The sequence below is a fragment of the Camellia sinensis genome, chromosome 2 (assembly GCF_055761805.1).
Source record: "Camellia sinensis isolate YWXY chromosome 2, ASM5576180v1, whole genome shotgun sequence".
Classification (NCBI taxonomy): Eukaryota; Viridiplantae; Streptophyta; class Magnoliopsida; order Ericales; family Theaceae; genus Camellia; species Camellia sinensis.
In genome coordinates this window covers 145,619,406-145,632,072 of record NC_138962.1, presented here as the reverse complement: position 1 = coordinate 145,632,072, position 12,667 = coordinate 145,619,406, and the positions used below count along the sequence as shown (strand labels likewise).

At 33.2% G+C, this 12,667-nt stretch overlaps 1 protein-coding gene across 1 annotated transcript in view; it reads left to right on the top strand.

Moving 5' to 3' along the window:
* Positions 1–8,043, top strand: part of GFAT (putative glucosamine-fructose-6-phosphate aminotransferase) — a 34,887-nt gene extending 26,844 nt beyond the window's left edge. Inside the window, exons 5-11 of the mRNA XM_028228890.2 lie at positions 683–847; positions 4,782–5,142; positions 5,231–5,481; positions 5,566–5,680; positions 6,005–6,260; positions 6,346–6,514; positions 7,637–8,043. Coding sequence (XP_028084691.2) covers positions 683–847; positions 4,782–5,142; positions 5,231–5,481; positions 5,566–5,680; positions 6,005–6,260; positions 6,346–6,514; positions 7,637–7,720 — 1,401 coding nt within the window. The 3' untranslated portion in view covers positions 7,721–8,043. The remainder of the gene's footprint in view (positions 1–682; positions 848–4,781; positions 5,143–5,230; positions 5,482–5,565; positions 5,681–6,004; positions 6,261–6,345; positions 6,515–7,636) is intronic.
* Positions 8,044–12,667: the final 4,624 nt, after the last annotated feature.

The following is a 12,667-nucleotide window of genomic DNA, read 5'->3' as shown; positions in this document are numbered from 1 at the left end:
CTCCACCACCGTCAAAGAGACTGTTGCCATGGTGGAGGCCATTCACTACTCTCCATCTTCGGTGTTGTGTTATGGTGTTTTTCTATTTGGAAGATTGGATTGTTGTTTTGTATCTTGCTTTGTCTTTTGGAGTATTGAGTTGTGTTGCGTATTTGATTTTCAAACTTTAATGCAAATCTTGTTTGTTGTATTTCAATAATTGTTTGGATCAAAATTTGCGATTGAGCCATACAAGAAATGTGTATTTTGTTTGTTTCTTTGGATGAAATAGTGAATAATTGTGAGATTGGAGATTAAACAATGTGTTTTCATTTGTTATGATTATTTTTTTTTTATTGAATATAATTGAATAATGATGTTTTGTTTGTTGTGAGGTTAATGACGAGAGGATTCTAAAAATACTAATTTTATAAAAAAGCGACATTTAAATCAAAAGTTGTATCATTTTAAAGTTTAAAATATTAAATTACTCACTAAGGATATTTTGGTAATAGTGATCTATGTTGGACTTTTCAATGAAACTTGTCCCTAATGCATGAAAGTTTTATTATGAGGGGGCTTTGACAAAATTACCCTAAATTAAAAAGGGGAGAAATTTTAGATTTTATTTTTTTGGGTGGTTATTATTTTAGTTTTTTTAACGTTACCCTGGTTTCATCAATTTAAATTGCTGTGATTACAGGAGTTTAGAGAAGAAATGAGCAATGGCCCATCCTTTCATGATGATAAATTTCTTACAAAGAATGAGCAACCTAAAGAACTCTTCCTGTCCAGTGATGCAAATGCTGTAGTTGAACATACAAAAAAGGTCTTGGTAATCGAGGATGGTGAAGTTGTTCATCTGAAGGTATTTTATTTTTCCATCACTCACAAGTGGTTGATATTGTTCTTGTGGACTTGGTATGCATCTCATTCTCTTTTGAGAATGACAATATCTGTGCTTGTTTCTTCTGTGTGTTTAATTGATTTTGGGAGGAAAAAGGAAGGGGAGAGAAGTAATGTTGTTTGGAGAGAAAGGAAAGTGAAGGGAATGGTGGAATATTTTATTCCTATGTGTATGTAAGGGTATTGCTAGAATTTTTTTTAAAAGGGAAACATCGGTAATCACTAGTTCTCTTCATTTCCCCTCCAAAAGCTCTCAATTTTGAAGGTGAACAAAAGGTGGAATAAAATGGTTTTGACCATCCCTTTGACCCTTCTCATACTTTTTAAAAACTCAAACAAGGAAGGTCATGCACTTCCATTCACATCCCCTCAATCCAGACGTGGCGTCAGTATTTCATGTCACCTGAACTCCATTCTATCCTAGAGAGCCCTGATACCACATGAATCTGTATTTTCTCTATTTATCTCTCTATTCAGCGCTGTATCAAACTTTAGTCACCTTTGAGGTGAAAAAATTTTAGGTGGAGATGTAATGCTAGGAATTGGAAAACTTAAACTATAATGTTTGGTACAAAGGATTGCAATCTTGAACTTGGTAATGAAACTAGTTTGTGGTCATGTAACCTTGTGAAATTTCAGGGGAGCCAAGATGCAATTTTATCCCGTATTATTCAGGTCTAATGAATTTTGTTCAATAGAAATCATTATGTGGAGCACTGGATTATCTCGAGACACCAAAGGTGTATCCTATAGAGAAATGGTGAAATCTTATACTACATAAATGAAACACTCGAGATTGTGCAAAAGAACAAATGAAGAGAATTCTCTTTGACAATGTTTGGGGGAGGATAGTCCTGATGTATGATTGTATATCTCGGGGCCCTGCCTGGTTTCCACAAGATGAATTGCTCTATCACCAGTTGACTTTGGCAAAATATACTGGGGGAGTGCATCGTCCTTTAGATGTGATGATGGATGGAATGAGAGGATTACATTCTATTTATTCTATAGAGGCAGAGAAAATGAGAGTACTTGTTCAGTTTTGTTTCTGATTAAAAACCTGAAAATCAGCTATCACTATTTTTATTTATTTTGTATAATATTTAGATTATCTATTTTATTTTTATCTTGTGTACTAGTAACTGTATTTCACAAACTAGTTTTCTTGCTCTGTGTTGAAATCTACCAAATCTCAAAGATTTAATCTTTTCTAAATGATAATGTCTTGACGAGCTGATTTAGCACCAGCAGGGAGAAGGATAAGAGAGAAAGAGAAAAGGGATAAAAGAAAGAAAAGAACAGAAGGGAAGAAAACAGAGAGCAGGGTAAAACAGGGAATAGTCCCAAAGCAATATCTCAATCTCATTTAATCAATACTCAAACCTAAGCCTGATAAACCCTTACATAAAAGCCATACATGTAAGTAAACCAAACAAACAAAAACTACGAAATAAAATCCTAAACAAATTCATTTTCCTAAATAAATTAAAACTTCTAAATAAATAAAATTCCTAACCTTCAATTATTTCTTATCCAATTTCTGTACGTTCCCTATCAGGAGCTTCTACCGAACCAAGTGCAGCTGTCAGTTCTTGGAGGCTTGTGGCTGTCAGTCCTTAGAGGGTCCTTAGGTTTTTGATCTTTGTTTGCTGTCCAATTTGGAAGTGGTTTCTGACTGTTTTGTCAGTGTTAATAGAAAGTCCTTGCTAGGAGTCCTGAAATTTGAAGCTATAATTTTGGTTGACTATGCCCCAGTAGTCCTGCTCATACAATTCAAGAAGGTTGACCAATAAAAATTCTCTTTCAGCTTTTTGCTTTTTTGCTTTTTAATGATGGACTACATTAATTCAAGCTGCAGATGTGCAATTTTCTAGGATACACTTGTTTGTTGCTGCCATAGACACAATGCTATATCTCAATTTTCATGGTTGGGTTCAGAAAGACATCTCTGTGTTGTAAAGTAGTATTAATGATAAATTACTAGTGTTCTCATCGAAGAAAGTGGGTCAGTGAATCTCAGGGATAGGCAACCAAGTACACTGTGAAAGGGATTTCAAATCTCCAACTAAGGGTGTTCACCGGTTAGGTCGGACCGGGTTTGCCATATACCCGTCACCCTAACCGATCATCTCGGGTTGAATATGAAAGAACCTAATTTTGACTGGCTAGATGCTCGAAACCAAACATATTCAGGTTGAATAGTTTCGGTCGAAATGTCAAAACCAAAAAATCTTCATCACATTGCAGATCATAACCCCAAAAAATTAAAACAAAATTTTACCTCGTATATATATTTTTCAGATGAAAAAAAAAAAAAACAAGGATTAGAGAGGAATGGGAAAGAGACCTAATTTAAGGGAAGAGCTTTGGGTGTGAGGGAGAGAGGCGGGAAGGCGGAGGGGTGAGAGAGGAGATTGTAATGACAGAGAGGATAAAGGAGAAATTGAGATCTGAGACAGAGAAGTGACGGCAAAGGGATCTCTAATGGCGAAGGCGAAACAGCGGTGGAAAGCAGCATCAGCAGTGGCAAAAAGCAACAGCAGTGGCCAAGCCTTAGTCAAACTAAAGGTTACCGTGGTTCTATTACAAGTTGTGACTAGTCTTCAGCAACAAAATGAAAATATGAGAGAGAGCTTTGAAATGAAAAGAAAATGTAATGATGATGGGGAGACGGACAGTTGAATAAAGTGTCATTATGATGTGAAGATGAAAGGTTGAATGAAGTAATAGTAATTATGATGTGCAGGTGAAAAAGTTGAATTATGTGTAAAGAAGTAAAGAATGTGATAATGATATTTGGGGTTTCTCAAAAAAAAGGAAAAATTGTTTAATATTTTCTGTCAAGATGATAAGGTTGTTATACTCCAGCTAATAAAAAGAAGTCTGGCTGGAAAAATACATTTTATAATATTTCAGTTGGGTCGGGTTTCTTCGTTTTTTGATCTATTCATCCAATAGCCGACTGCAAAAATAAAAAACCGCAATCTTAACTCGTGGCCTACCAAAATGGTGGTCAAAACCGTCTGTGAGCTGTCAGTCCGGGTCGGGTTAGTCAGGTTGGATGGATCTTTGAACAGCCCTACCTCCAACTTTCATAGATAGTATAAAATTAAGCTGCAATTATGTTAATGAAGTTACAGATGTTAAAATGAAATGTTTTCGTTCGCTAGTGTTAGATTAGTCCTTACTCATTCCACATTGGAAGCATTTTGTTTTCCAGTGCTTACCCAAATCCCCAAGGCTATAGAGTGGCAGCCAGTATACTTACATTATTTTTGTAAAAAAGATAAATAAAAACTGCAGCCCTGGATGAGAACTGCTAATACTAACTAGCAGTACAACTAGATTAATATCCAGGTGTTGATCTCATTGTCTTACAATCTGCTTATTTATCTATGATCAGGGGCTTGAGATACCAAGGTGCCACAAAATCCTCGCTTGTTCAGTAATATGATTGTATAGGGATTTGTAACTGCTTTTTTAGGTTTGATATGTCATGAAAAACGTCCATGTGTTTTTTTAATTGAGCTGTTTTATTTACCATTGGTTAGATTCTTTCCTTGATCACTTTCTTTCGCTTTTATATTTAAACGATCTAGTGTTTTGAGCTTAGCAATGTGTTCACTAATTGTGAGGTTTCTATTATGATTGATGTCAGCTAGTATAATTACTTCGAACACACGTATATAGATATGGAAAAATCTATTGATACATAAAATTCATACAAAAAACTCTCACAAGAATGATGTGGCAATGCCATCTTCATTGTTGTTATAGTTTAAAGTGAAAAGTCCATATTGCGACACATCATTCTGTATGAAAATTTTGTATGAATTTTCTGTTAGCATATAATTACTCTATAGATAGTAATTTACTTTTGATGGTGGTTGCCTCAGGATGGAGCGGCGTCAATCCTTAGGTTTGATCATGGCAAAGGAAAACACAGTGGCAGCCTTGCTAGACCTGCTTCTGTGCAGCGTGCATTATCCATTCTTGAGATGGAGGTTGAGCAAATAAATAAAGGAAATTATGAGCATTATATGCAGAAAGAAATTCATGAACAACCAGAATCTCTGACAACAACAATGCGAGGCAGACTTATACAAGGAGGTTCATGCAAAGCGAAACGTGTTCTTTTGGGTGGACTGAAGGATCACCTGAGAACTATCAGGAGAAGCAGGCGTATTGTTTTTATTGGCTGTGGCACAAGCTATAATGCTGCTTTAGCTGCAAGACCTATATTGGAAGAACTTTCTGGTAAGTACTTTTTGCATGTCATGTCAGCAGATTTTGAATTTGATGTTATCGATTAACTTAAAACTATTTGAATTTTTAATATTCACAGGTATTCCTGTTACAATGGAGGTTGCTAGTGATCTGTTGGATAGGCAGGGACCAATATACAGAGAAGATACAACTGTTTTTGTTAGTCAATCTGGTGAAACTGCAGATACATTACATGCATTAGAGTATGCATTAGATAATGGTGCACTATGTGTTGGCATTACAAATACTGTTGGTAGTGCAATTGCCAGGAACACGCACTGTGGTGTCCATATAAATGCTGGTGCTGAGATTGGTGTGGCTAGTACCAAGGTATAAAATTTTGTTTTTATTTAATTTTTTTTTTTTTTTTATCAGTGTCATATTTTGAGTTTATCTCATTACCTCTGCCAACAGGCATACACTAGTCAAATAGTAGTGATGGCTATGCTAGCACTGGCAATTGGTGGCGATGCAATATCTAGTCAAGCAAGAAGAGAGGCTATAATAGATGGCCTATTTGAATTGCCAAGTATGTTTTATTGATTTCTTTCCTTGTCATGTTGCAGATTTCATAGACTTTCAATTTAGGGGAAAGTGAGATCTAGTGAGAACAACTCAAAATAATTGCACATTCATAGAGGTACAAGTGGGTGTTGTGCCCCACGCCACGACTTGCACTTGCACCGGACATAGACCCACTTGCAACTCTATGAAAATTGCATTTATTTTGTATGGTTCCCACTAAACCACAATTTCCCTTTCTATTTATGGTCAAGGTGGTATGTTGTTAAAAATGCTCATTTTGTAATATCTGGACATTTTTTTTAATTATTTATAATTTTTTATTTTGCAGGCAAAGTCAGAGAGGTGCTGAAGCTTGACCAGGAAATGAAGGATCTTGCGAAACTATTGATTGCTGAGCAGTCATTGCTTGTGTTTGGGAGAGGATACAACTATGCAACAGCTCTTGAAGGGGCCTTGAAAGTGAAGGAGGTGGCACTTATGCACAGTGAAGGTATACTTGCTGGTGAAATGAAACATGGTCCTCTGGCTTTGGTTGATGAAAATCTGCCAATTGTTGTTATTGCTACCCGTGACGCTTGTTTCAGGTTAGTTTTGCTATGATAAAGAACAGTTACATCTTTTGAAATTGCGAATGTCATTTTCTGCTGACATGTTCTTGTTTGTGCACAGCAAGCAGCAATCAGTTATTCAGCAACTTCATGCTCGCAAAGGTCGACTCATTGTTATGTGTTCGAAAGGAGATGCAGCATCTGTGAGTGTGGGTGGTTCTTGTAGAGTAATTGAAGTCCCTCAGGTTGAGGACTGTCTTCAACCAGTAATTAATGTAGTTCCATTGCAGGTAATTTAATCAGACCATTCTAACATATATTTTGAAGTGTCTTTCGTCATTTACGTTTACACTGGGTAGATAGTTATCAACATTAATTGTAGTTGTTCAATCAATCTTATATGTTTTATTTGAAATTAGTAATGTCGTTCAGTAGTTTTACTACAGAGTCCAGGAGCCTTAGCTAGAAACTTTGATCTCTTCAAGATATTTATCGAGAAGCTTTGCATAAGTATTGGTGTTTATCATGTGTATGCTAACTTGTTAATTTTCGCCATGGCAAAAATACTTACATAATTCATGTACTAATGCAAATTATGGAAAATATATCTTTTTATAGACTTACCTGACCGTACCCGTATTCTACTTGTAGGTTTTGTTGTATCGACATACCCGTACCGTACCTGCACCCGTGCTTCTTACGCTTTTTTACTAGTCCTGGCAACCTTTTAGGGCACTTTTAAGAACTATTTTGACTTTTTTTTTTTCTAACAGTTCTTTATGCTTTAGATTTTTGACAGTTTGGCATTCCCTTTTGGCAGATATTATTGTGTACTTCTATATGTTAACTTTCATTGGCAGTATAGCTCTTCTGTCTAGCACTTGCAGGGAATGCATCTTCGATTGAATACACTGTCTTTGCTTCATGTGTGATTGGAGAGGGCTTAAAATTCCTTGACGACTCTTCTAATTTTCTTTTGACAATTTCCGACCATGCATTCTGTCTTTATCTTTGTGTGTGTGTGTTATCAATACATAAGATTTGTGGTCAAAGGAGTTTCGAATTTTAACCTCCCCCTCCCCCAAATACTCAAACACTGTTAAGGATTGCCACAATCAAACCAAGTGGACGGAGCATCTCTGGTTCTGAATAGTTCCTGCTTGCCATTATAATTCAAATCGTAAATATTGTAATGTGACAATGTCTAGTGCTAGAAATGATCAAACCAGCATGAAATCCCTCCCCTGTTGCATATGCATTTAAAGCATTAAGAAACAATAAGATCTATGCTAGTTTCCTTCAAATCTGTTCACCCTATTAAGATATGAATCAATTCTGCTCTGTTTTGATTATCCAGTCTAACTTTATCCACGTTGAATCATTAAGTTTATTTTATTTGTCTTCTGGTGCAGTTGTTGGCATATCATCTCACCGTTCTACGAGGCTACAATGTTGACCAGCCTCGCAATCTTGCAAAGAGTGTTACAACCCAATGAGGAAGGTTCGTCTCACTTTTTTGAAGGGCTACATTGTTGACCATCTTCACAATCTCAGAAAAATGTGGCAACCCAATTAGGGATCTTTATCCATAGAATTCTAATGGTCCTCATGTTTTAGAATATTGTGAAAAGCAGGATTTCCAACTGAACCCTTCCCTTCTTCTGGGCTCATAACCCCTTCTAACTTCTTTAATACAACTATTGCTTAGTTATGCCACTTTTCATTTAAGTTAGTCAAACACAGGTCAATATTACCCAACTCATACAATGATTTTGTACCTTCATCATAAGTTAATTTCATATTATGTGGTTAAACTGAAGTTATGGTTTCTAAATAATTGCAAGTCATAACCTGAAACTCTCCTCTCCTCTCCACCTGTTCTTTGTGACTCTCGCAAAAACAGTTAAAAAGTAGCCACTCACCCCTAGGGTCACTTAATTAGCAAGTCCCTTCTAATATTACTCTTCTACTTAAATTATTATCATCACCACAAAAATAAATATATAAATATATAAAAACTACAAGTAAGTGCATATTTCTTAAAAAAATGTTACTCTCTTATAACATGATCCACAAAATCACCTCTAATGATGTAATAAGGATTTAGTTTTGCACGATTGATTTTTAAACTAATTAATAATTGATATGGAGAGAGATTGTAAGAGAGAGGATTGGTGGGGTGCTTGGTTATGGATAGTAGAAAATGTTATTTGTGGTAATGTTTTCAATGGCCCTAATTAGAGGTGTAACAGGGCAGAGACTCTAAATGCACCCCAAATTGTTGGTTGAACACTCTATTTTTTAATTTTTTTTTAAAATACAATTTTGTCATTTAATTAAGGCCTTGTTTTGGATAAATTAAAAAAAGTTAAAAAGTTATTAAAAAAATTAAAAAGTTTATACTATTCGAGGGTAACTTGTGGAGAAAGTTACTAGGTTAAAATTATTATTTTACTTTTTGTATTTAATTACTTAAAAGTTAAAAAATCAAAAAGATGAAATGATTATTTTGATTTTAGTACAATATTTTATTACACGATTTTTTGTAAACGATCAAAAAATTATTTCAAACATGTATTTTTTCTCTATTTTTTAATTAAAAAATTAAAAAATACACTGATATAGCACATCTTAAATAATTATTTAATTTGAAAACTTTATTCTCACATCCACTAAATTTTTTCTTCTTATAAAGTATAGATGTCATGGTCAGTGGTCCAATGAGAACAGAGAGGAGAAAGAAAGTGGTAAGAAAAATTGCTAAAAAAAGTCCCACCCACCTATCTAAGGACAAGATAATACAGCTGTGCTTTAAACAGTAATAATACAGAGCTTTAGCGGAATTATTCTAAAAAGGGTAAATTACAAACACCCCCTTCAAGTTTGGTAAAAATATAAATTTTCTCCTAAAGTTTGAAAAATTACAAATTGTCTCATGAGGGTCAAATTTTCATAACAAATTAGGGAAATTAGGGAGGAATCTGTATGAAAATAAAAATCTCATGGGGCAATTTGTTATGAAAATATAAACCTCAGGGGTGGAATGTAATTTCTCAAACCTCAAGGGGAAATTTATATTTTCACCGAACCTCGAGGGGGTGTTTGTAATTTACCCTTCTAAAAACAATTCTACTGAACTAGTACTTTTTTTTTAAAGTTCTACAATATTTTCCTGCTTTAAAATTGTTGTGCGGGGTTGAGAAAAATGCTAAAAAAAAGTCCCACCCGCTCACGACTCAAACTCTAGAATAGTCGGTTGTCGACTTGATTTAACCTAATTTATAAGAAAAAGACCTATTATCGAGACATCAATGAATCTCATCAACTATTCCTAATAAGATCAAGTTTCAATCAAAATGCATCGCGAAATTTCTACAGTGAATCACTCAAAATTATCTAACATTTGGCGCTCTTAAAGAATCAAACTTGACTCTTTGTTAAGAAAGGCCCATGCGTTCACCACTAAAGCAACCATTCCATTAGTCACCCACCCACCTACCCAGGGACGAGAGAATACAGCTTTGCTTTAAAGTTGTGCCTATGGGGTTGATATTAGGGCAGATTCAGGGATCATTTGGCAATAATTTTTTTAGTTAACTTTTTAATTTTTTTGGCTTTTTAACTTGATATTTTTTTATTTATTTGGGTTTTTAGCTTTGGAATGACAAATTTTTTTGTTGACTTTTTAACTTTTTAAATTTTTTTTTTTTGTCCATATGTGATTATTTAACCCAAAATCAAAACCAAACTGGGGCTTAAATTAATTAGGTTTGTTTTAGCAATTAGGTTAAAAGTAGTTTTTTTAATTTTTTAATTTTTTTTGCCATATTATCTCTTTATTTTTTTATTTTTTTTAAAAAAAAATTTAAAAAGTCAAAAAATTAATTTTTAATCTACTTTTATATATTGTAAGATTTATAATATAAAAAAAAAATCAATTCAGCATGTGTAACTATATATTAATATTATATTTATTTAAAAACATAAATAAATAGTAAGGCTTTGGGGGTATTTTGAGAAAATGATTAAAAATTAACTTTTTAACTTTTTAAAATTTTTAATTTTTTTAATGAAAAAAAAATGTGTTAAAAGATGAAAAGTGCCTTTTAACTCCCTTTTCAAAATAGGTTTTTGTTTGGTATCATTTGAAATAAATTAAAAAAATAATAAATTACAATTTAAAAGTTTTCAGGAGGAAGGGGTGCCTGAGAAGCCTTGCTTGAGAAATGACGAAATTGCCCCTGATTTGGAACGTTGCCACTGATTTCTGCCTATACTTATCATCACTCTCTTCTTCACGAGCAAGACAGAGAAAAGCAAGAGAGAAAGAATATAGTGGCCACAAATGTCGCGCAACATGTGCAGCTCTGTCAAGTGAGGTGACTTAACAACAGGGGCAAAAATACCATTTAAAATATGAAAAATGTTTGGAATCTATTTTTTTGAGATCTTACAAATTTTTTTAAATCTCAATCATCGATGTGTATATATAGAATCTATTTATATACGTGTGAGATCCATATTATTAATGGTAAAAATTTAAAAAGGGTTGTAAGATTTTTAAAAAAAAAAAAAAGTCTCAATCATTGAATATTTACATTGGACTATTTTAAGAAAATAGTTAAAAATTATCTTTTAATTTTTAACTTATTTTGACTTATATTATCTCTCATATTTTTTACATATTTTTTTTAAAAAGAAAGACAAAAAAATTAAAAGTCAGTTTTTAATTATCTTTTTAAAACAACCTATTATTTAATATCGCGTTTTCTATAAAAAAAAATTAAAAATATTTTTAAATATATTAATTTTTTTTCTATTCTTTTAATAAAAATTAAAATAATTATTAAAATAATTTATTCCTAAACAACTTCTAATAGGGTATTTAATTTTTAAATTTTAATTATATGATTACAAATAGGGGTTTTTTTTTTAAGCTCCCTAATAATAACAATTTTCTGCATAAAGGACATTAAAAAATGTAATACTGCCTCAGGTCCCTAACCAAAATACCTGCGCATTTTATCAATTTCTTGGACCAAAATACCCTACGTCTGTTCATCTTCATCTACTGGATATTCTCCTTTGTGATGTTGGTACTGGTGTTGGGTATTTTCCGGCGAGTACGAAAACAAATTCAGCAAAACAAAAGCACTAAGTTTGGCAAATTTGATTTTCTGGGTAAACAAACAGAGTGGAGTGGAGTTGATAGATGTATATATATATATGATACATACATATATATATATACAAAATCTGTTGCTTACTGTCTTGACTAGTATATATATGATAATTAATCAATTAAGACCATTTACAACCATAATCAAACAGTCACTCTTAGTTATCTTATCTATGGTTGCAAACATATATATATATATATATATATATGATACATACATATATATATATATATACAATGTCAGCACATATATATATATATATATCCAGTGTTGAATATAACATCTTCAGGTTCAAAATTTCTCTGAGTGTTGAATATAACGTCTTTTGATTTTTTGGGTTTAGTAGAATTAGAGTTGTTTTTGGAAAAGCAATATTTGGACCCCTACTTGAAGAATATTGGAAAAAGAAGCTTGAGGAAGAGGCATCAGTAGAGGAAGGCTTAAAGTGATCCAGAGAAATTTGAATTTTCTCTGGATTCAACCCAGAGAAATTTCTCTGGATTCAACCCAGAGAAATTCATACCATTAAGTCTAAAGAAAATCTATCACAAACTCATAGAAGAACTATTAATTTGTTTGTGTAGGAAATTGTAATTGAATCAACAGCAGCAAAGCCAATGACAAATTGATCAAATCAGAGTTTTATCATTCCAGAGAAATTCTGGACCAGAGAAATTTGAATTTTCTCTGGGTTGAATCAGAGAAATTCTTTGGAAGTCCAGAATTTCTTTGCTTCCAACTGATGATGGGTTGCTTTCCTTCTAACTGTCAAAATTGAACTGCTTTCTATGCATTCGGGGCTTCTTATTGAAGCTTCTTGTGTTCTTGTTTTTGTAAATTTCTCTGGCTTGCTACATTTGTGTTTCTCTATTGTGTAATTTTATCTGGCATGTTTATGTTTCTTCATTATTTTCTCAAGCAAATTATCTGTGGCTTAGTACTCTATTGGTGTGGCTAATTTTCTCTGGCATTTATAATTTTCTCTGGCCAAATTACTTTTCTTACTTGTGTGTCTAATTTTCTCTGGCAGCATTTATAATTTTCTCTGGCCACATTATGTTTATGTCTTGTGTCTAATTTTCTCTGACATATTTATTTTGTTCAATGCTCCATTTCCTCAAAATTTCTCTATTGTGTAATTTTCTCTGTCATGTTTATGTTGCTACCTTGTAATTTTCTCTGTTGTGTAATCATTGCTACCTTGTAATTTTCTCTGGGATTTAATATTTATGTTTTCATTCTATAGAAATGGCAAAGCGCAGA